General features: G+C 38.6%; 3 protein-coding genes and 1 non-coding gene across 6 annotated transcripts; 1 reads left to right on the top strand and 3 right to left on the bottom strand.

The window, feature by feature from the left end:
• Positions 1-397: 397 nt before the first annotated feature.
• Positions 398-8812, top strand: spint2 (serine peptidase inhibitor, Kunitz type, 2). The gene is made up of 10 exons (XM_077540430.1): positions 398-988; positions 2740-2910; positions 4190-4279; positions 5687-5722; positions 5828-5851; positions 5953-6114; positions 6203-6382; positions 7608-7649; positions 7794-7902; positions 7994-8812. The coding sequence occupies exons 1-10, from the start codon at positions 517-519 to the stop codon at positions 8076-8078; spliced, it is 1371 nt and encodes a 456-aa protein (XP_077396556.1). The 5' UTR covers positions 398-516; the 3' UTR covers positions 8079-8812.
• On the bottom strand, positions 3775-3864 carry trnar-ucu (transfer RNA arginine (anticodon UCU)). The gene is given in 2 exon segments: positions 3775-3810; positions 3828-3864. It is a non-coding gene; the product is annotated as a tRNA-Arg (tRNA).
• Positions 8412-14804, bottom strand: LOC144032895 (solute carrier family 35 member F2-like). Of its 2 annotated transcripts, none has more exons than XM_077540432.1 (8): positions 13783-14804; positions 13543-13718; positions 12555-12682; positions 12305-12464; positions 11896-12052; positions 9982-10034; positions 9737-9895; positions 8412-9314 (listed from the first exon to the last, which is right to left on the bottom strand). In XM_077540432.1, exons 1-8 carry the CDS (start codon positions 13851-13853, stop codon positions 9217-9219), a joined length of 1002 nt encoding a protein of 333 aa, XP_077396558.1. In that variant the 5' UTR covers positions 13854-14804; the 3' UTR covers positions 8412-9216. The 2 variants fall into 2 exon arrangements, with proteins under 2 accessions (XP_077396558.1, XP_077396557.1); XM_077540431.1 differs by having other exon boundaries at positions 9741-9895; positions 13783-14801.
• LOC144032897 (acyltransferase PGAP2-like) lies at positions 13840-22302 on the bottom strand. 2 transcript variants are annotated; one of them, XR_013287817.1, is made up of 6 exons: positions 21328-22302; positions 19660-19909; positions 18194-18300; positions 16791-16899; positions 15891-16116; positions 13840-13935 (listed from the first exon to the last, which is right to left on the bottom strand). XR_013287817.1 is itself a non-coding variant. In XM_077540434.1 (5 exons), the coding sequence occupies exons 1-5, from the start codon at positions 21487-21489 to the stop codon at positions 15953-15955; spliced, it is 792 nt and encodes a 263-aa protein (XP_077396560.1). In that variant the 5' UTR covers positions 21490-22302; the 3' UTR covers positions 14909-15952. The 2 variants fall into 2 exon arrangements, 1 of the variants encoding a protein (XP_077396560.1); XM_077540434.1 differs by lacking the exon at positions 13840-13935 and having other exon boundaries at positions 14909-16116.
• Positions 22303-24193: the final 1891 nt, after the last annotated feature.

Here is a 24193-nt window from a genome sequence, read left to right as displayed (position 1 = left end):
AATAATTTACAAAATTATTATGTAATATGTAATCATATTTTGTCATTTTATAACCGAAATACAACGTCTGAATGTGTATATTACTTGTGTCTTGTTTTAAATGGTTACATTGGCAAAGTTTATGTTACTGTATTGTATCGTTTGATGTAAGCCCAGTATGAGTTTACATTGTATACATAAGTGTTCTCAAATTCTTTGTATAAATTGTTTAAAATTATACCATTAAAAAAAAACAAAAACATTATACATAAAATGACCGACTTAACTGTTATCGTTTTATTGTTCCTACTCTCGAAATGAAATAAAATAAAATAAATACAATACAATAAAATAAAAGCGATTGGGTACTGAAAACGTCACAGAGTTTCTGTGGGCGTGCCCAGAGCCGCCTCACCTGTTGTGTCAGGTTTAATCTACTGCGACACAAAGAAGCAGGAAGTGAATCCGCTCGACCACGAACTTCCTTTCCTCTCCTTTCGGGAGATTTATTTTTAACGTTAACACAAAAATAAGAAGATGAACATGGAGCGTGCGCCCTTCAGTTGTGCTTTGTGGTTTTTCTGTGTGGGCCTGGTCTGGTCTCGCTTGCCCTGCGAGTGGAAGCCATTAGGAGACGACAATGTCATGAAAGAACCTTCTTTCGAAGACGGAGCGAAACACCTGCGCTGGAGATTGGACATCTCCGATGCGGAGGCCTGTCGGGATGCCTGCTGCTTGGACCCGGAATGCCAGATGGCTCTGTTGGGTTTCCCGATGGACGCCCCTGCTCAGTGCCGACTGGTGACGTGCGTGGTGGACGGCCGTGACTTGTGTGTGCTGCGCGACAGCTCCGCGTCTCAGTTTCGACTGGTGGGATGGAAGGAGCGACCCCTGAGGGCCGTGCCGCTTGTTGGGAACTCGGAACCTTCCAGTAATAAGACGGACGACCAGCCCCTGCTCGCCGTCCCACTCTTGGAGGCCTCGGAACCGTCCAAAAACAACAGCCCAGGTCAGAACCGTTTATCATGAAGCTACGAAGTACAAATACTTTTGTTGCTCTACTACTCACTGTATCGATATGAGTGGGTTCTCAAAGTTTGTTTTCATTGTGGTAGATTATCAAAACGTGTTTGGTTGACCGTTTCGTTTGTACTTTATGTACGTTTTGAGAGCATACATCTACTTTTTTTGTACTTATTCCGTATCCCAACTTCATTTATAGAGCACTTTGAAATCAACCATCGTATAAAAGTGCTTTGCGTGGCACAAAGACAATTAAACGGTAGCATAAAAGCAGTAAACATAATAAATTGCCATAAAACCATTATATAATGCCACTTGTACTTGTACAATGCATATTCGAACATCTTAAATCCTTCATTTTGAGCCATATTTAAAGTTTGAAATGGCACCTCGTTAGTACATGTTGCTCATTTGAATGTTGCTGATTATTGCTGTTCTAAATCAATGATTTATGTGGTTTAGTTAATGAAAATGTTAACTTTAGACTAGAATGGCACTCAAGTTGATTTCCCTCAATGCCCAGCAATCCTATTTTTGATCACATTCCTGGTAAATTTTCTCAATGTTTACACACAGACAAATAATATGACATAGAAGAAATGTCAAATGTATGTTAAACAAATAACACGGGATTGTGTAATCCTAACAAACAAACAAACAAGATCGACAACATAGCTCCCTTGGTGGGGGTTACGATAAAGTGTGTGTTTGCACCAGTTCACATCTTCTGGCAACTGGAGAAGGAAGTAAATCAATTAATTCATCGGCACTGAAGAGGCAAAACTTTGTACTATTTCCTTATTTGAAAACACTGCAGTGGACCTTGATATATGCCACAACTGTCGAGTTTTTTGAGTTTGATGTTTTTTGGTAAAATACAGTGCTGCTTTTCTTCATGTAAAAGCATGTAACACGTTTTTGTTTTTTGTTTTTTTGGAACACTTTCTATTCTTTCCAATCTGGAAAATTGATTTGATATGATATTCCAGTAAATTTATTCTGAAATGCTCCCAAACACGACGAGGTTGAGTAATTGTTTTTAATTTTGAAAGTCTGACCTCAAAGAGTGGTTGTCAGGTTTGTGTTTTGTTTATACTGTGTATTCATATTTTCAAGTCCAATGATGTATGAACTGTTCAGGTGACTCAACAGGAAGAAAAATGTGTTTCATCAACATGCTTAGATCGACACGAGCACACCCTTCCTCTAACCCATTTTCATTTATTTATTTTTGTCCTCAACCAATCGAACGGGAACATATTTGCCATTCTCGCCGATGCGCCGGGCACGTCATACCGGTCGGTCGGGTTCCTTCACAAGCTTGCAAGACGACGCCTGTAAACAGAAACAAAAGCGATCCGAGCGCAAATAAAAGGATTGAGGTGAGGTGTCACCTCGGTGGCTATTTTGGTGTGCTTTTTTTCTTTCCTGTTGTTAGTGCGAGAGTCTGCACCCATTCCAATGTAGACATTGAAAGGATCAATATGAACTCGGGCCCGACCGATTTTAATCAGCCGATTTTAGCACTTTGTAAATAAATAATCAACCTATTAATCAGTTAGCAGAATTTTATTCTGTCAAATAATTCTGGTATCCGTATCAGCCTAAAAAAAAATAAGTGTGTGTTTTCTTTCCTGTTGTTAAAAGATGAAAAATTGACTTTTCAATGTTTGAAGAGTTGCTGTCCTTTTAGTGATGTTTGACTTGACCCCACTGTTTGTGTATTCTTTTTTCCAGAAGTCTGTCTCCTGCCCAAGGTGGTCGGATCATGTCGCGCCGCCTTCCCCAGATTCTACTACGACATCGACAGCCAGACGTGCCGCAGCTTCACGTACGGCGGCTGCGAAGGCAACCTCAACAATTTCGAGACTCTCGAGGAGTGCCAGGCCACTTGCAGTGGAGTCACAGGTATATATATTTTTTTGCATGTTGTAATGTGATGTCAGATGGGCAAAAGTGTCCTGAAAGTCTCACATGGATTCCATCATTCATCTAACAAAAAACAAATAAATAAAATTAATATTATTTTTTACATATTTTATTTTTAGATAAAATATTCTCTAAATGAATTAATGATTTAGATACATTTTTGAAGTTATCAGGAAAAGAGAGAGAAAAGGTAGATGAAAACGTTTCAAAAATTACCTAAAAATGTCTAAAAAGTGGCCATCAAATTTTCAAAAAGGAAGAGGAAAAAGCAGAAAATGACCATAAAATGTTTATGAAATTGCCCAGTCAGAAAATGTATTCTTAGAAAGGCAGAAAAGAAAATGATTAAAACGTAACGATAAAATATCCAGAAACAAAAGAAGAAATCCCAAAAATTACCATTAGAAAATGTACACAAAATTGCTAAAAATGTCAGAAAATTGATAGCAAAAAAAGTCAAAACAATTAGCCATAAAATGTCCAAAAAAGGGAAGAGGCAGAAACTTACCATATGACTGTAAAATTGTCATAAATATAATAAATTTGACAAAAGGCAGAATATTCTTAAAAAAGACAAAATGTAGAAGAAAATGAATCTCAAAGTATTGGATGCTGCATATTTTTTTGTCATATTGCAGCTCTAATTAGCTCTTGGGCCCTCAGTATATTTATTAGGCTAAGTGTTTCGTTGATCACAATCTTCAAATGTTTTTTGGCGCCAGGCAGATTTGTCGTCATTTGGCCTTAAATGGTTCTTTTGACAGTAAAAGGTTGCCGATGAATGACGAGGTCACCTTGTAACTCCGCCGTGGAGAGACGCGTGAAAACAACAAAGTTAAACGTCGACTCTGGTGGGACTCGAACCCACAGCCTTTGAATACCTGCTTCCGCGTCACTAGAAGTCCAACGCGCTATCCATTGCGCCACAGAGCCTCATGTTACAGAGGGAGAAGAAAAAGGGTGGGGCGGTTGTTGGAACAGAAACGCCAGCTGTATCAACCCTGAGAGGTGACGCATATGGAAAGCCATTTGAGCATTTATTGCATATCTTTCTTCCTTTTTTTTTTTAAGGTGCTAGGTTGATGTAGCGCTAATAGTGTATAGAATTTAACTAGTGCACAGTTGCAGCTCAAACAGCTTGCCTTAGTACTTCTGTCACTAAAAAAGAAACAAAAAACAATCCAACAAGTCCAAGGTAAATGAATCTATGATATTGTCCTGTAAAAGCTAAGCTAGCTGTCCCTGGTTGTGTCCTCAGGTTCTGTTAACCCCGATGAGTCCACAACAGAGCCACCTGGAGGTTCAGCTAAATCTGCTCGAATGGCGCACCCCATTGCCGATGATCTAGGTAAATATTTATAACCATACGAAGCGTTCCAAGGTGTCGCGGTGGGAGCTAGGCTAACAGTGGGTTAGCATTTTGTCTCGACTGGGCTACAAACGCGAGCGCAAGTCACTGTCGCGGTGTTAGCATGTGGCTAACTGAGGTAGCACCGCAGTGAAAGCTGAACACAGCAACAATAACAGTGCTAGGCTAGCAAACGTCATGCTAGCTTAGCCTACCAGGATCGGTACTACGATTATTATTACGAGGGTTCATAGTAGGATTAGTGCAACTATCGTACTGTATTGAATTCAATACTAGGATCAATACCTGGATTTGTATTGGATTTAGTGCTCTAGAATCGGTACTCAAACCAGTACCATGATTGATAATTGGATTATTGCAGTTTGATACTATATTTAGTACCAGGGCCGGTACAAGATTTATTACAAGTATCTGTACTCAGACCAGGATTGGTACTAGGGTCAGTATTCATTTTGGTATTGTATTTATTAGTACTAGGGGTGTTAAAAAAATCGATTCGGCAATATATCGCGATACTACATCGCGCGATTCTCGAATCGATTCAATAGGCGGCTGAATCGATATTTTTTATTTTTTTATTTTATTTTTTTATAAAGAGCTCAGAATTGTTCATTCGGTAGTCTTACCGATTCAACGTCTTATCATCATTGCCTTTTTTTTTTTTTTTTTTTTTTTGTGTGTGTGTGAATCGATTTTTAAACTTCCATTTTTAATGGAAAAATATTCAACAAAACGTCTGACTTCGGGTTAGGATTCACACCTTGAGCATGGAAGAATGTTATATGAACGGAACATTAAGCCTTAATATTTTATTTTAATGCTGTTCAAACATGAAACAGATTACAACCTCTATAAGACTGAAATTTCAGATAAATAAATAATAAATTTTCATATAAATCTTACACTCTACAAGCTTACTGATTAGTATTTTCTAAATTTGAATGAAAAAAAATCGCAACAATCGACTTATAAATTCGTATCGGGATTAATCGGTATCGAATCGAATCGTGACCTGTGAATCGCGATACGAATCGAATCGTCAGGTACTAGGCAATTCACACACCTAATTTGTACCATGGTTGGTTCTAGATTTAGTACAGCTATGAGTACTCAGTTAATTACCAGGGTTGGTACTCGGATAATTACTTAGTTTGGTACTACATAACAAGGTTGGTACAAAGACCGGTACTATATTTAGTATCAGTCGGTACTACGGTCAGCACCAGGGTTGGGTCTTTGATTCATACTTGGTTTTGTACAAGATTTGACACAACTGTCAATATTTGGGCCAGAACCTGGATCGGTACCAGGATGTGTATTTGGATTGGGACTAGATTAAGTACTTGGACCAGTACCACAATCAGTACTCATTGTTTGTCTTTGCAGGTGCACTGAGGTTTGATGATGAGGTCCTGGACAAAGGTAAATAATCGTGTGATCTCCTCGATACTGTGAGATTATTGATTTATTGATAAATTAATGAAGCATTAGTGTAATGTCACACATCGTTGTCTCTCTCTCTTGTAGTGATGTCTGCTGACGACTATTCTGGTATGATATTAAAAAAAAGTTGTTGAGCATTCATTTTCCTCATTTGGCGTCCATTGGTGACGTTTGATGTGGTTGACTGGGACTTTCTGTGGGCCAATCAGAGCTTTGTGAGGCGGAGCCGGCCACGGGCCTGTGCAGGGCGGCCTTCCGCCGCTGGCACTACGACAGCCAGCAGCGCGATTGCAAGCTCTTCATCTACGGAGGCTGCGAAGGCAACAAAAACAACTACTACACCAAAAAGAGCTGCTTGGACACCTGCTACGGTAAAATAAAATAATAATAATAGGAGAACCAAACGTCTTGGCGGGTGATCACAATTTTGACATATATTTTATGTATTTATTTTTGTAGTGGCCGAGGAAGAATGTCTGTCCTCTCCCGACCCGGGTCCTTGCCGCGCCGCCTTCCCCAAATTCTACTTCGACTCGGCCACCGGCAGCTGCCAGTCATTCATCTACGGGGGTTGCCGCGGCAACAAAAACCGATACGACAGCGCCGAGGAGTGTCAGGCCCGATGCGGCGCCGCATTTGGTAATCGCATGTGTTTTTATTTTCACTCTCACTGCAATCCTCAGTGGCAGGAGCGCTACTTAATTAAATTAGCACCCTGATCTACGTTACTGCAAATCTATAGTGGTGCACAAATGAAGCTTCATGTAGCACTTGTGGTATTTTTTTGACTCCTCTAGATGGTGCTCTTGGTTTCAAGATGTAATGGAAATTGATGAGATTTCCACTGCATCTTTAACTCATTGACTCACAGCCATTTTCACAGAAAGATTAGAATCTCTTTCATCCGTTTTGCAGCAATTAGCATTAGAATATAGCGAAGTCATAATTATTCATAAATCTGTTTAGAATTGTGAGTAATTGAGCTCTTTTTTTTTTTCAACTTGGCCCTGGTTGATCACCTTTCTTCTACTGCCACCTGCTGGCTGTTTGTGTAATAACTACAATTTCTTCAACTGCTCTTTGCAGTTGAGAGGCTGCATCAAAGAAAACATATAAATACGTCTTTGGGACTCTTTTATATTTAAAATAGAACATATATGTTTTTTGGGAGCAAATGAGTTAATGTGAAAGTCAAATTTACACATTTCTTGACAATAATATGTTATATGTGACCTCACTAGTCTAAACATGACATTATGATTAATATTACATTTGTGGAATACGAGTTAATGCAGCAAAATTCATCAATTTTCATTAATGTCAGAAGGCGGCCATTGTCGACTGAAAATGACATCACAGTTGCTCAGGCAACAACCAATCACAGCTTACCTGTTTTCTGAAGCTGCACTGTGATTGGTTGTTACCTGAGACCTGAGTTGCTGTGATGTCATCTTAAGTCGACAGCAAGTGACAAAATGGCCGCCTTCTGATATTGATAAAAACTGCTGGATTTGGCTGTTTAACTAATATTCCGCTCACACAATATTAACCAGTATATCATATTAAACCAATTTAGTATTAGACCATATTAGACTATTTTTATTTTTATTTTTTTAATACTTCCCCTTTAAAAGCAATAGTGCCATCCAGAGAAGTGTAAAAAATAAAATAAAAATACCACAAGTGCTTCATGAAGCTTCATTTGTCCACCAATACGCCATTTAGCACGTGGGTCAGTAATGACACCTCAGATCAGTACTACATTTCTACCTGGACCAGTACCATGGTCCACATGGTCAGGATGAGTTCTCGAAGCAGCCCTGGTTTTCCTCACTTATGATGTCTCCCGTCGCTGTTCCGTCAGGTTCCTTTGCGGGTCGCTGGACGCACACTCGCTGGACGGCAGGTACGTCGTCCTCGCCGTCTTCTTCGTCTTCTAAGCACGCGTTGCTTCCGCTTTTGTTCTTCCAGATGCGTGTACTGTGCTGTGTTCATTTTTCTCGATATTTACCCGCGCTATGTTTTGTCTTCCCCCTCGGATGTTTCCCAGCCTTCTTTGTCCTCCTGACCCTGGCGGCCATTTGCACTCTGCTGGTGTCCGCCCTGGTGGTGACCATACTGAGACGGCTGACGGTGACCCGCAGAGCCTCCGTCTTCAGGTAGGTGGCGCTATGACGGGAAGTCCTCAACTGTCCTGAGTGCGATTTGTGATGTGATGCTTTTTTTGTTTTTTGTTTTTTTTGTCTTCAGTGACAAGGAGGAACTTCTTCCAGAGGTGCGCTCGTCTTTGGAGTCTCTGAACATGCCACCCTCGCCCACCGCTGGCAAAGCCTGATAAGTTGAGAGCTTAATCACTTTATTAGGTACACCCTCGGATCAGAACAAATACAAGCTAAATATTCAGATTGGAAGGTGAAGTCAAGACAAGCGTTTCTTTACAATATGTTCCATTGTTTAAACTACAAATATTAGTGACAGCTGTCTGTGTTACATAATCCATATTTAAAGGAAAATCAACAATATTGTTCTATTATCATTTTTTTTCCCATTGGGTTTGCTAAGGTGGTGTGCCTAATAAAGTGAGTTCTGCTTGATTGTCTACTTCTTGTCTTTATGCTATGCTAAGCTAAACAAATGAGTACAAGCTTAAATGGAAGGTTTTATTGTCTTTTTTTATTTTATTTTATTTTTTTAATGTTGATTAGTGGTTAAAAGCGTTGCACCACTTGTGTGATTTTTAATTTGAATGTTTTTATTTAATTGCTGATGATCAGTAAGCAGCCTGAGTCAAGTTACCTTCAAAACATTTAATCCGTTTTAATCACAATTTTAATTGAACAATTTGTTTGCATTGTTTTTCTTATGTTACAGCATATCGCATTAAACTACTGATTATTAATCGTGTTATTTGTATGTGAGTTTGACAAATAAAGTTTTAGTCACATAGTTTCATTTAATCACCTTTTGTTCATGATCGAATTTGAAATTTTCAGATTTTCAGGTGGATTGAATGTAAAAAGTTGATTAGGTGTACATGGAATCATGAATAAACTCAACTGATTTCAACAAGTCTGGTAAATAAAACTTTTATTCACTTGGTCAAAATAAAATCGCTGTACATGGAAAAAAAAAAACATTCAAATGCTTTTCATTGTCAGTCAGAAATTGAATGCAGTACAAACGTTGAATTACTTCAACCCTAGCCATTAAAATCATCTTACATAAATATTTGTCAATAATGATTCTAATTTAGTTCGGATTCCAATTAGGCTTAGGATTTCAAACCAAAGTTAGGGTTTCAAACAAGGGTCGGGTTTCAAGCGTTCCAACAGTTGTGGAGTAGCAAATATGAAAAATATCTGAAGTTTCACAATCGAGTGCAGTCAACAACACGAATGCTCTTGCGCCGCTGCTCTCCCGCCAGCGCCACTTCCTGTTTGGATGGCTGTGCAGGGTCGTCATGGCAAACGTTTTCACAGCTGGAGGAGGCGGAAGGGGCGACGGGTACGGCGTTGAAGGTGGTGAAGCCGGCGAAGATGAGCACCAGAGACACCACGTACAAACCTGAGAACTGAAGCAAACATTTCGGAGTAGGGTTTCAAACCGGGGTTAAGGGTTTTTGCCATTGATTTTGGTTTCAAAGTGGAGTTTCAAGCCAGGGTTGGGGTTTCAAATTTGGGGTTTAAATTTTTACATTTTTTACATTTATATATACATATATATATATATATATATATATATATAATATGGAAGATATAAAAATAAATATATATATATATTATAAATTAATAAAAAAAATAAAAAATATATATATATTTTAATTTGGCTAGTTTATTTAATTTTATTTCATTTTTTTTTTTTTTTTTTTTAATCCAGAGTAGGGCTTTAAAATTTGGTTTAAAATTTTCATAGGAGGGTTTCAAACAAGGGTTTCAAAGCATGATAAAGGTTTCAATCATCATCTTTGTCATCCTGGCCTGCGTCAGTACTCACTCACGTTGTAGCGGAAGATGAAGATTCCGCAGAAGATGCTGAAGATGTCGGCGGTGAGCATGGACAGGTTGACGGCGGCGGCGCTGCTTTCCTTCATGACGACGGGCATCAGGCTGTACAAGCCGAACATGCAACACGCAAAGGCCGCAAACAGCACAGCTGAGCACAACAAACATGGCAGAAATGTTTAAGGGGAAAAAAAAAAAAAAAGGCCATGTGACATGATGTCATGCATTGTCACTGACCTACTTGCCAGCTCCAGTGGATGGCTGACACTTGATGAAGCTCCAGCACCACCCTAAGCAACGCACACCATAAGACATCATGCTTTCATATGGACTTGTGAACGCACACTTGCAGTGTGCAGAGGCGCGGTTTGCCATTAGGCAAGGCAGGCAATTGCTTGGGGCCCCTTTTAGGCAGCAGGGGCCCCCAGAGGGCCAACAGATAGCCGCGGCACATATCCTTCACATTAGCAGTGCAGCAATAAACCGTCTCAAATTCTCTGACTCAGGTGTTTTGTTTTGTTTTTCTTAAAATAACAAACAAAAACAACCACATATAGTAAGACTGAGTTTTTTTTATTTGTTTATTTTTGGTAAATGATCATGAATATTAGTAAAGCGTATATTAAAAAGCAAACAGACAAAAAAAATGACAATGTATATTAAGGTGTTTTTTTTTTTTTTTTTTAATGGTCTTTTTTTTTTTATATATATAAAAAAGCCTTACTATACATGGTCATTTTTTTTTAATCAGGAAAAAAAAGATTTTTTTTCTCTTTTTTTTGATAAAAAAGCAAGTCTATACATAGTCGTTTTTTTTTTATTTTGATAAAAAAAAAAAAAAAAAGTATTACTATACATGGTCATTTTTTATCAGGAAAAAAAGCCTTATTATACATGGTCAATTTTTTTTATCAGGAAAAAAAAAGCCTTACTATACACTTTTATACTTTTTTTTTTAATTTAATTTAATTTAATTAACTATACAGGTCTTTTTTTTTTAAATTAAAAAAAAAAGTCTTACTATACATGGTCAATTTTTTTATCAGGAAAAAAAAGCCTTACTATACATGGTCTTTTTGTTTTAATTTAAAAAAAAAAAAAAAGTCTTACTATACATGGCATTTTTTTATCAGGAAATTTACAATTTTTTTTAATTAAAAAAAGAAAGTATTACTATACATGGTCATTTATTTTTTTATCAGGAAAAAAAAGCTTACTATACATGGTCTTTTTTTTTTTTTTATCAGGACAAAAAAGCCTTACTATACATGGTCATTTTTTTTTTATGAACAAAAAAAGAAAGTATTACTATTGATGGTCATTTTTTTATTATCAGGAAAAGAAAGCCTTACTATACATGGTCTTTTTTTTTTTTATTAAAAAAAAAAAGTCTTAATATACATGGTCAATTGTTTTATCAGGAAAAAAGCCTTACTATACATGGTCATTTGTTTTATTAACAAAAAAAAAAGAAAGTATTACTATACATGGTCATTTTTTTATTATCAGGAAAAAAAAAGCCTTACTATACATGGTCTTTTTTTTTTTTAATAAAAAAAAAAAGTATTACTATACATGGTCATTTTTTATCAGGAAATTTATAATATAAGTCTTACTATACATGGTCTTTTTTTTCTAATAAAAAAAAGCCTTACTATACATGTTTTTTTGTTTGTTTTTTTTTTAATTAAAAAAAAAGTCTTACTATATGGTAAAAAAAATTATCAGGAAATTTATAATATAAGTCTTACTATACATGGTCTTTTTTTTTTAATTATAAAAAAAGTCTTACTATACATGGTCTTTTTTTTTTTTTTTTTTTTTTTTTTTTTAAAAGCCTTACTATACATGGGCATTTTTTTTTTATCAGGAAATTTATTAAAAAAAAATTAATTAAAAAAAAGAAAGTATTACTATACATGGTCATTTATTTTTTTATCAGGAAAAAAAAAAGCTTACTATACATGGTCTTTTTTTTATCAGGAAAAAAAAGCCTTCTATACATGGTCATATTTTTTTTATTAAAAAAAAATGCCTTATTAACATTGTTATTTTTATTTTTATTTTTATTTTTTGACGTGAGGTGACCACTTCAAACATCCGAGTGCTTCCATTACTCTATGTGCACTTACATGCATCGTGTCAGCTTACATTTGTACGCTGCTTATGAGGGTCCCAAAGAGTCCGAGCATGCCCAAGAACTCGAGGCGGCTTCGGTTCTTCACGGCGTACTCCTGCCATACGTTGGACAGGCCGTAGAGGGCAGCACTGAGCAGCACCAGGCCGTCACCCAGCAGCATGTTGGAGGCTGAGCACAAGTGCATGAGTTTGTGAAAGTGTTTTTGGAAAGATTTTTGGGTTGTGACTGAGTTTTTTGTTTGAGTGTAAGACTTACTGGTAGCCTACTGTGAAAGTTTTGTTGTTGTGAGTGTGTTTTGGTATGTGTACGTCTTTTGGTAATGTGAGAGTATTGTGAGAAGTGTGATGAAGAGACATATTTGGTATTGTAAGTTTTTTTTTGTCTGTGGGAGATATCGTTTTTGGAAAGTAGTAATCTTACTGGATCCCTGGTCTCGGCCCGCCAGCAGGTCGGCGCCCACCATGGCGCCCACGCCCAGCAAACAGATGCAGACAGACACGTAGTGGACGGGACGGTAGCGCGTCTTCAGGAGCCACCAGGACAGAAACATCACCACCGGGATCACAAAACAGTCCAAAAGCTTAAAAAAAAAAGAAAAAAAAAACATTCCGATGAGCGATTAATTGGCCGATTAGAAGTTGATGGGTTGACTGGAAGGGGTTTGTCTCACCTGTATGCTAGTGAGTGTGGTGTACTGGTAGGCTTTGACCACGGCATAGTTTGCCTCCACGTCCACCAGGCCCAGCACGGAGTACTGCAGCCAGCGCCGGCGACCAATCTGGAAAACACTCTCGGAACCTCGCCGTTCAAAAAAAGGTCTCAGATTTAGCGACCGATTAGTTCCGATGTGTGTGAACACATCGTTAACAGGCTATATCAAATAAATGCATGCTGCTGTACGCTAACAGTGGACTGGTCACCATAATGTCAGGGCACATACAGAAAAACAACAGATTGGTCGCCCATCAAAGTCTGAAAAAAAAAAAAAGACTGCTCATTTGAAAAAGTCAGGACTCATGAAGACAAATTTTAACATAAATGAAAAATAAAATAAAATGAACTGGTCGTCAGGGTAATCGACTGACTGGTCGCCATAATGTCCTGGCACACATAGACAAAAAAAAAGAAAAAAAAGACTGGTCATCAATATAGGAGCACATGCAGAAAAACCACAGACTGGTTGCCATAATGTTAAAACACATGGAGACAAACAGATTGGTCTCTACAATATAATGTCACAACACATTGAGATGAAGAATGGTCGCCATAATGACATAACACATATAGACAAACAGACTGACATAATGTTAGAACACATAAAAAAAAGACTGGTCGCCATAATGTCACAAAACATAATGACAGAACACAGAGACAGACTGGTCACCATAATGTTAGCACACAATGTAAAAAAAATGACTGGTCATTAGGAAAATAACACAGAATGGTCGCCAGTCAATATCAGGACTAAAATAGATCAAACAGACTGGTCGCCAAAAGGCCGAAAATAGACAGGTCGTCACTGATTGCGAACGTGTGTTCGTTCAATTCTGTTTAATTTGGAAGTGAGTTGCGTTGAAGTCATTCACTGCCATTGACGGCTTTAGACGTCAAACATGTATTTGAACCGCGCCGAGGTCGCGTGCGTGCGTGACTGTCACCTGTCCTGCAGAGCAGCGCCGGCGTGTAGGCGGCGCCGAGCAGCGCGTAGTGCAGGACGCTCTGCAGCAGCGGCGCGTCCACCCGGAAGGCGGAGCTTAAATACTGAGACGACACGGCCGTGCCGCACACCAGCGCCGCCAGCACTTGACCCAGCGCCAGGGTGCGAGCCAGACGCCTGCCGCCAGAAGCGCTCACAGGTCAGAGGTCACATTTTGCTCGCCGTTCCCCGGCGGACTCACCGTGTCGATGCCTCCCTGATCCAGGCCGGCCCGGAACGGAGCGCCGGCGGATCCGTCGCGTCCGGAGACATCTGGGGGAGAGACGCTTGCTGCCACGGAGCGACTGGACGTCGACAACGACGTTTTTGTTGTCTTCACCCGCTGAATGATTAACTGCGAGAGGGCAATAGTCACACGCTGTCTTATCTACATGTGCGTGAGTACGCATGATGACATGACACAACTACTCTTGACATAAATAAGCCACTCAACAACTAGAATTTGAGTTCAGTGCAATCCATGTTCTTAAATCAGACAGCCGCCAAAAATCTAATATTTCATGAAAGATGATAAATCACATCCATGGCACCCAGGCTTAAGCACAACTTATTTTCTGTGCATTGTGCAGCCGCCCGCTTTGAACCTGACACAGCAGCTGCGGTCCATAATTTAATGACACCACTGATCTGACTGAATATATGACGCTGCTTCAATAGACCCTTCCAGTGTGACGTCACGTTTAAGTGCGCCCCTTGCGGTGGAGGGCAGGGCCTCCATTTGTTTGTTAGCAGCTAGCAAGCTAAGATAGCTTGAAAACTTCGATATACCACAAGACAATTCTATCCGGACACAAACGATTTAATGAATGACAATTTACACCATGAAAGTGATCGACGTACAGTTTCAAGCAAAAACAACATACCTTAAGCTTCCGCTTCCACGTTGCCTTCCAACAAACTCCTTTTTTTGTAGCTAGCGGCTCCAAACGACTGGTTTCAATGACTCGCAGTAATGTAGTGTCCTACTCGGCACGTTTTTTGGGACGCTTGACATATTTCCCACCTTTTAACGAAAATGCTCGCCGAAAATCAAGCTCTGTACATTAATTTGTTCAAGGATGTTTGCCCTCTGTGAGGCGCAGCGGAAGCTAAGCAGTGACATCAGCTGAAAGGGTCTATATGAAATAGGGGTGTTTAAAAAATAAATAAATAATCGATTCGGCGATATATCGCGATACTACATCGCGCGATTCTCGAATCGATTAAAAAAAAATCGATTTTTTTTTTTTTTTTTTTTTTTTTTTTTTAAGAGCTCAGAATTGTTCATTCGGTAGTCTTACCGATTCAACGTCTTATCATCATTGCCTTTTTTTTTTTTTTTTTTTTTTTTTTGTGTGTGAATCGATTTTTAAACTTCCATTTTTAATGGAAAAATATTCAACAAAACGTCTGACTTCGGGTTAGGATTCATACCTTGAGCATGGAAGAATGTTATATGAACGGAACATTAAGCCTTAATATTTTATTTTAATGCTGTTCAAACATGCAACAGATTACAACCTCTATAAGACTGAAATTTCAGATAAATAAATAATACATTTTCATATAAATCTTACACTCTACAAGCTTACTGATTATTATTTTCTAAATTTGAATGAAAAAAAATCGCAACAATCGACTTATAAATTCGTATCGGGATTAATCGGTATCGAATCGAATCGTGACCTGTGAATCGTGATACGAATCGAATCGTCAGGTACTAGGCAATTCACACCCCTAATATGAAACATTAGTAATTATAGGTTTAAGAAAGTCAAAAGTATTAGTGTCTTTTATTTATTTATTTATTTTTATCCAATTAAAAAATATTTCAATAACAGTCCTCAAAGCAGGTTAGATTTTGAATTTGGATTTATTTTATTATTTTTTTATTATTAATTTTTTGGTGTGCAACTTAAGACATATTACAAATTATATCATACCACAATTATTTCTTTAAAACACAAAACAAACTAAATTTTTAGGAATTTAAAAATCGAAATATTTTTATTTCCTTTTAAAGTGAACAGAATCCATGTTATCCACTTGGTGTTGATTGCATTCCTTGCAGCTCTAGCACACTTCGCAATAAATAACATTGTGCAATATTTATGTATTTATTTTAATCTCACTAAAAGAGCTGATCACTTTGGCGTACCGCGAGTACGTCAAATCAGCGATATTTGACGAGACCGCTGCGAGTCCGTGCACATGTAAGCAACACAAGCAGCCGTATGCGAATGCACGTCACGAGTTAAGCGGGACGTGGAACACTTAAGCATCCTGGCATGCTTCATGTCGCCACATTACATGTGGGGGGGAGCAAAGGCCTGTGGCAAGCTTCCTCCGCGAACCCGTCGTTGACAGCGGTCTCACTGAGTCCGTAAGAGGGGCGGGGTCTCTGGCCAGAAGTCTTTCTCCTTGGAGCAGGAAACGACCATCACCTCGCGTCTCCTGAAGTCCCACGCGGCCGTCAGGTGGAAGGTCATGTTGGAGAAGACGATCATATACTCGAACAGGGCAAAGAGTGTGTAACCTGGGGGCCAAAATGGGCGGCTTAGGGAGCGCAAACAGTTGTCGAAAAGTTTCCACTAAAAAGCTGAGCGGGAGCCATTGAGAGGAATCATTTTCTTTTTTTTCCTCTAAAAGCAACGCAAACAAAATCACAAACATGGTCATGTTCCGATGTGCACGTTGATCATCTTATCAATAGGATGAGAGTAAAAGACTTAATCCCGTATTTAAATCAACTTAACATTGTAAAATATTAATTCAGCAATAAATGTCTTTAAAATGGAATATATTTGAAATGTTGCAGAATAAATCTTTTTTGGGTGGGTATGTGTGTAACAGGCTTGTGTCAACAGCAAATACATAAATACCAATTCAAAGGTTGATAGTTGTGCTGCATGAATCAAATGATATGATTACCTGTTTTGTTTTTTCAACTCAAATTATAAAATAAATTATTAATAAATGGTTTTATTTTTTTTTAAAGATGTTGCTCTTCCCTAGACCGAAAAGAATTAAGTTCTTATAAAGAATCTTTAAAAAAAAAAAAAATGTCTTCCTTATTCTCTTTATTGATAACCTAGCAAGCAGCTATCACTTTTTTTTCAAGTTCATTGAGTGTTTTTTTTCTGTTTACTCAAATATGAGTAAATGAGTAAATATGAGTAAATATGTATGATATACTGATGTCATACTTACTCCCTGACTCGCAGTACAAGTTATGTTTGATGTAGAAGAATCCAGCAAAGGCGCAGAAGCACAAGTTGAGGATCAACAAACGCACTTTCCAGTGATGCGATTTGGCGTCCTGAGAATCAAACGAGCTCATTAAGAACAAAATATTCTCATCATCAGTTCAATGTATGCCCTGCGCACGAATCGGTGGTCATCCAAAAGGATTTGATTTATTATTCATATGTATTATTTATTTCCTATCCCCTAGCAAATACCCACTGTACCTTTTTAAATTCTATTTCATTGTTATGAGTGTATGTTTGTCTGAGGGGTGTCAGGCAATTCCATTTTTTTTTTAATCATAATTAATCACGTGACTTCAATATTCAACTCACGATTAATCACAAATGTTATATTTGTTCTAAATGCTCAATAAAATATTTTTTTCAAAGTTTTCCTGCTCTTGTTAACATAAAAGTGGATAATGTGTTAACCTAATGTGGCTGCATCTTTTAGTCATTTACACAGTAATTTCTTAATTTTTAAAATTGAGTTAAAATTAAAAATACCTACTGTAAAAAAACAAACAAAAAAAAAACAAGTGATATTTGATCTGAGCACATTTTTCTGCCACTAGATGGCATAATTGCGTTTGTAAGATGGTGACAGCTCATTGCATTTTTTTTTTAATCACATTTCTAATCTTTAACATGAAGTAACTTGTGAAAATATGCACATTTGTAAAACTGTAAAATACAATTTGACCCCAGTCTACACAAATACATACTTTATTGTTAAATTTATATTTATTAAACGCGCATAAAAAAATTTGTGGGACTTTAAATTCATTCAAAATTAATGCACTAATTCTGACACCCTTAGTTAGTACTAGGGGTGTTAAAAAAAAAAAAAATCGATTCGGCGATATATTGCGATACTACATCGCGCGATTCTCGAATCGATTCAATAATCGGCAGAAACGATTTTTTTTTTTTTTTTTTTTTTTTTTTTTTTAGGATTCACACCTTGAGCATGGAAGGATGTTATATGAACGGAACATTAAGCCTTAATATTTTATTTTAATGCTGTTCAAACATGAAACAGATTACAACCTCTATAAGACTGAAATTTCAGATAAATAAATAATACATTTTCATATAAATCTTACACTCTACAAGCTTACTGATTAGTATTTTCTAAATTTGAATGAAAAAAAATCGCAACAATCGACTTATAAATTCGTATCGGGATTAATCGGTATCGAATCGAATCGTGACCTGTGAATCGTGATACGAATCGAATCGTCAGGTACTAGGCAATTCACACCCCTATACTGTACACGATTATTTACAAGCGTGCTCGCGCAACTAATGTAATACTCAAGTGAAGGTCGCGCCCCAAAACGTGCGCAGTGATGAGCGGCTTGCCTCGGGATTCAATGAAAACTTCTTGATGGCCTTCCACAGATGACACGTTACGAGCATGTAGACGAAGGAGCTGACAATGAAGAGGATGAAGCCTTTCTTGTGGACAACTAAAACGGAAAGGGAAGGTTACATTTGCTTTTATGCCCTGTATATTAGGGATGCAATGATATCCAAACATCATGATACGATCGCGATAATTATTACGACAATGTGGGGAGGTTGGCGATACAAAAAGAGGTCACAATTTCGTAAAAAAACAAAAAAATACAATATTGTGCTTTTGTACATAACAGCAATGCATACAAACGACCTACAATCTCTAATAACACGTAATATTGAGGCAATTACTTTGCTGACCGTTAGCGTGGCTTTTAAACATAGGGCCAAAAGATGCCTTGTGAAAATTAAACTAAACTAAAAAAAATCTAGCCATCAGAAGGTGCTAGAACTGCACAAATGGAAATCAACCTGACTTTGCTGCTTTCAATATCGTGACATGACGACATTGCTGTTATCGTTACATCCCTAATGTGTATAGGCTACATATGTTTTACAGCAGGGGTGTCAAACTCATATTAGCCGCATGGAGGAAAATAATTACCAAGATCGGTAAAATAATGGTATATAACTTAAAAACAATTGATGTCAATTATGCGCAGATTTTCGCTATTTGTGGGCCAGCCCTAAATTATGGAGCTCAACTGTAATCATATTGTCCCAAAAAATAACGCGAATGCAAATGGACTGGGGCAAAACTTTGTCTGTATGAGTCCCGGACGTTTAAAAAAAACAAAAAAAAACAACAACTTGTATTGCACTTCAAAATGTTTGCTCTGTTCTTGTTCTGTTCTTTTTCTTTACTGCAAAACCGATATTTCTGCTTATGTACAGCACTTTGTATACAGCAATGCCTGTTCTAAAAGCGCTTTATAAATAAAGTTGAGTTAACATGTTTATGACGGTCTATAATTAAAGATTAAAAAATAAATAAACCGTAACTTTTAAGTTGTGTGTAAAATAATGACATCCAGGATGATCCCACATACAAGTTGCATTGCTTATATGAAGACTGCTTGTGAAATTACAAATGTATATGTTTTGATTGTGGCTGGTGGATTAATTGGTCTCAATTTGATTTTTTACATTACAAAATCATCTCGTGGGCCGGGTTAAACCCCTTTGCGGGCCTGATCCGGCCCGCGAGCCACATGTTTGCCACCACTGCTATACAGCCTCAAATCCTCCATGGGTGAACCAGACAAACAACCCTGAGAAAAGTACGGCTGTATCGTACCGTACCGTACCGTACCGTACCGTATCGTATCGTATCGCATCGTATCGTATCGTATCGTATCGTATCGTATCGTATCGTATCGTATCGTGTCGTATCGTGTCGTATCGTATCGTATCGTATCGTATCGTATCGTATCGTATCGTAAAAGCCACATCCCCCCTCGGGTACTCACAGTCGGTCTCGCTGGACGACACGTAGGTGAGCAGCAGCAGGCCGAGGTTCTCGAAGATGGAGAAGGCCAGACTGAGGTAGGCCAGCGAGCTCTCGGGCGGGCGGGCGGCCAAGCGCAACTTGTACAACTTGAAGTAGGTGAAGGCCACCAGCAAGCGGGGCGCCGAGTGCAGGCCCACGCAGAAGCGCCAGATGTGGCGCTCGGGGCTCAGGCTGATGGAAGCGCTGATGGATGGCAGGTAATTGGGAACCTGCCGACATTCGTCCAGGAGAGATTTGGCACAAAATGAGCCACATAAATAGAGCCGTCATTCATTTACATGTGGATTTGAAAAATGTGGGATTTTTTTTGGTGTTCGTTTTTATTCTTTTCAATTTTTTTTCCAGTTTTAATTTATTTTTTGAGAAAATGTGTCAGTTTAATTTTTATTAGTTTTAGTATTGGTGTGCTGGCTTGTTCCACAGACGCCAAACAAAATGGTCAGGTGTACAATTAAATAAGCTTAGCTTTTATAAAAATAAAACATACATATCGCTCTAGCCTGCCAGTGAACAAACAGTGTTACTTTGATATGACTTATTTAGCTTCTTCACTCCTTCACTCCCAGCATTGTTGCAAGGCCCACAGAATACTGTGTTCTATTGCTATAAAAACATGGAACCTAACAAAAGAAAGATTCAAATCTCTTCTTTCATTAGGAAAAAAATAAATAAATTCTGTTTTTGTTTTGCAGCAGTTAGCATTAGAATATAGCAAAGTTTCCTCATAATTCACAAATCTATTTAGAACTGTGGGGAAATCAGCTTGTTTGCAAAATGGCCCTGGTTGATCTCTTATACGCTACTTGCACCTGCTGGCCGGTTTTGTAATTACTACCATTGCTTCACCCGTTCTCTACAGTTCAGAGGCTGCATCAGGGCCTTCTGTGTGCTCTAGAATGAAAATAATAATAATAACATCATATAAATACGTCTTTGGGTCACATAAAACATTTCAAATCGAACGTATTTATATGTTTTTGGGAGAAAATGAGTTAACACTGCACTTAATTTCTGCATCTTATACGAGCTTGCCGGGCAGGCTGTCTGTCGTCTACCATACTGCCGCATGCTGCATCGGACTTCTTTAAAATTAAAATTATTAATAGCCTATAGTCTTACAAATGGCACAAAGAGAATCGGAGACTAAAAACCATACGCATAAAAATTGTTGCGCACCATGTGATACTTTCAATTAGCATTAGAGAAACTACTCCACCTTGTGGCAAAACATAAAATTACATGTAGACTTTAACAGCTGTTAGAATTTGACGAAAACGGAGGACATTTTTTGGTGTAATTAGTGTTAGTTAAGCTTTAGTTATTTGTGGTAGTTTTCAAAAACTAGAATGTGCGTTAATAATGACTAGAATTCTGTTCTGCTTGTGAATTGTTGAAGGTGCATATGTTGATCATTTATTTTTTGAAACAAACGTCCTCGAGTTTTCACGATAAACACGCTTTAGGAACATGTACGTGAATGTTTGACGCCGTGTGTACTGTGTGTTTGTCATGTTATGTGTTCTGTCAAGTGCTTTGTTCTCGTTTTGCACGACGGCCTGGAAGTCGAGTTGCGATGTGTGCAAATGGCCGCGTCCCTCCGGCGTCTGCTAAACAGGCAGTTGCCAACCTGGCAGTGTGTGCTGGTGGAGTCCTCGAAGTGAAAGAAGGACGAGATGAGGACGCAGCTGACGAGACCCAGCAGCGGAAGGCAGACGATGCCCAGGGCGCACGCCGTGAACGAGACGCGGATGACCAGAGTCCTCTCGTGGCCGTGAGAGCGCAAAGTCATCTTACTTCCTGCTTGCTGATCCCGCAACCCAAAGAGAAAGAAGCCCGCGACTCAACTGATGACTGTTACGGCGAAGATGGAGAGGTTGGCCCGCTGCAGCGCGGGAGATCAGCGGCACCAAACGAGCGACGTGCACGCGCGGTGTGGATACAGGCGCGTACACAAACACACCAGATCACGCGTTACATGATCGATTCATAATGCCTGGGTGAAGTGGGTGCTTTTTTTCTCGCTGGGAGGAGGCGATCATGGCCGAATGGCGCTCTCCGTGGTGCTGGAGAGAGGGGATGGAAAAAAAACAACAACAAAAAAACAGACGTGCTAATGACGTCACGACATCGGTATGATGCCCCGCCTCCACAGGCTTCCCCGATCCCCAGATTCCTCACACACAACGTCAAAGGACGGAGCACAGCACACGGAGCGTGCTAATTTTTTGAAGTTATCACATCTCTGAGAAAGTTCTAGCCCCACAGTCTTTTATTTTTTTTCTGGAGAGCTCAAGTATTATTCATTCGGCAGCCTTCCCGAGTCAACATGTCATTGGCGTGTGAGTTTGTGCTCTTTAATGCACCTGAAACCTACCTTTTAAAAATCCCCAAACCTTCACTTTAACCGGATACTTCAGAGTCCCGTCAGAGTCATGACGTTGTCAGGGGAATAGAGGAAGGATCAAAGGAAAGAAAGATGAAGCAAAGTGAAATCCAGTACCAACCAGACACCACCACCCAATTTGATGTCAAACCTGAATGTTTGCCGTCTACAGCAAAAATGAAGGATTTGAAAAGTTAAAAGTAAAAAAAAAAAAAAATCATTCTAGTGTCCTTGTTCTGAGGAATACAAGTAAAAAACTGCTTTCTAGCATTTACCTAAATCTCTTGGTGCCAGTGGCTATCAAATCAATTAAAGGGACCACTCTGGATCTGTAATGTCCATAGTGGGTCTCGCAGGTGACCCAATTAGTCCTTTCTAAAGGTCCTAACTGCCCCGTTGTGGCCATTTACCATGTGCATTATTAGTTCCCAAGGACTCTATGTGACCACTTTATTTAATTAGGCTAAATATGGCCAGAGGTGTAAATAACCATCTACCATCCACATTTGATGAATTCTTGATGACTGAATGTACTGTGTACATTTTGCATTGTTAGCTACTTTCATCGTAAATGTGATGTCATATTAATTATGTATAGTACAGTCTCAATTTAGTAATATGAATACTTCTAATACATTCTCATTAGTTTAAGATGTTTAGTTTGTGTTTTTAAAATTTCTCTTGTTTTCCTCCGGGCGAAACATGTAACATTTTCGCTTAACAAAACAAACAAGTGTTCACCTTGAGGGAGTCATTAAACTCACCTCGCTAACAATTAGCATCTTCATTAGCTACCAGAGGTTTAAACGAAGCCTTTGGGGAATAATTACCATGCCAGGCAGTTAATAACAATAACAATGTTTACATCGCTCCCAAAGGAACTAATTAATAAGAAGGTGTTTTGACAGCAATGAGGCTCTCAAGCTGATGTAATTCTGATCGTCTCTAATACTTCAGTTGAAAAATCTTTGCAAATACAGATTTTCACTTAGGTTTACTGTACTATATCAATCTACATTCAACTATAATACAAACAGTTAAAACTAACTATAAATACATAAATTCTGACTTGACTAACTAAAAACTATTCTATCCTCGCCTGACATTGGACTCATGTTTAATCTCTGTCTGATTTAGAAGTACACAGCTGTTGAATAAGGCAACCAAGATAGCAGACAGTCGTCAATCACAATTAAACAATGAAGGCAGGATTTTCTACACTGACAGCAATGACACTGCACCATTTGAAAGTCTTGTAACATTGAAATTGTCGTAAAATAGCAAAGTCTTGTATTCCTGATGCCCAGTGGTGTGAGGTTACTGTACTTCAGGTTTTTCAAGTACTGCGTTGTACTCTTTGACAAAATAGGCTCGTTACTTTTGTCAAGAGAAAAGAAATGAATCTTACTTTGTGTTTTTTCAGTCTTGGGATACACCATACAAATAACTCAGTTTTCACTAGAGGACCAGTAAAAACTGCCAACTGAGTATTGATGCCAGGTATCGTATCGGGCCGTTACCAGCCTAATTTCAAGATATCAAATATCGTGAAGGCTGCCAATACCAGGCCTCTTGCCAGTATTTGGCGCTGCTACACTGTGTCGATTTGACACATCGGTGAATCATCCTGTGCATCAGAAAGAAAAGGTCTTTGAGCACAATCATCAGTCTCTGTTGTGTTAATTGAAGTGTGATTGATAATTTCTCGTGGTATCAGTCCTCAGTGATTGTGAGGACTCAGGAGTGAACGCGATACTTGTATTAGTATCGTTCTGGACAAAGACAAATTGATATTGAACATCCTAAGTTTGCTCAAGCAACTGTAATGTCATCTTCAGTCAACAACAAGTGGCAAAATGGCCGCCCCTCAGATGGGTAAAAACGTCTGGATACTGCTTCATAACTCATATTTCACAAATGTAATATTAATCATAATGTTATGTTTAGAATAGTGAGGTCACATATAACATTATTGTCAAGAAATGTTTAACGTTGACGAACGTTGTCTACGCTGGAGAATCTGCACTTTTTACCTACGTACAGGCATTGACGCTGGGTATTGCCGCCAACCTCACGATACGACACGTATCACGATACAGGGGTCACAATA

The sequence above is a fragment of the Festucalex cinctus genome, chromosome 13 (assembly GCF_051991245.1).
Source record: "Festucalex cinctus isolate MCC-2025b chromosome 13, RoL_Fcin_1.0, whole genome shotgun sequence".
In the NCBI taxonomy this organism is placed as follows: Eukaryota; Metazoa; Chordata; class Actinopteri; order Syngnathiformes; family Syngnathidae; genus Festucalex; species Festucalex cinctus.
This window is presented reverse-complemented; position numbering and strand designations above follow the sequence as displayed.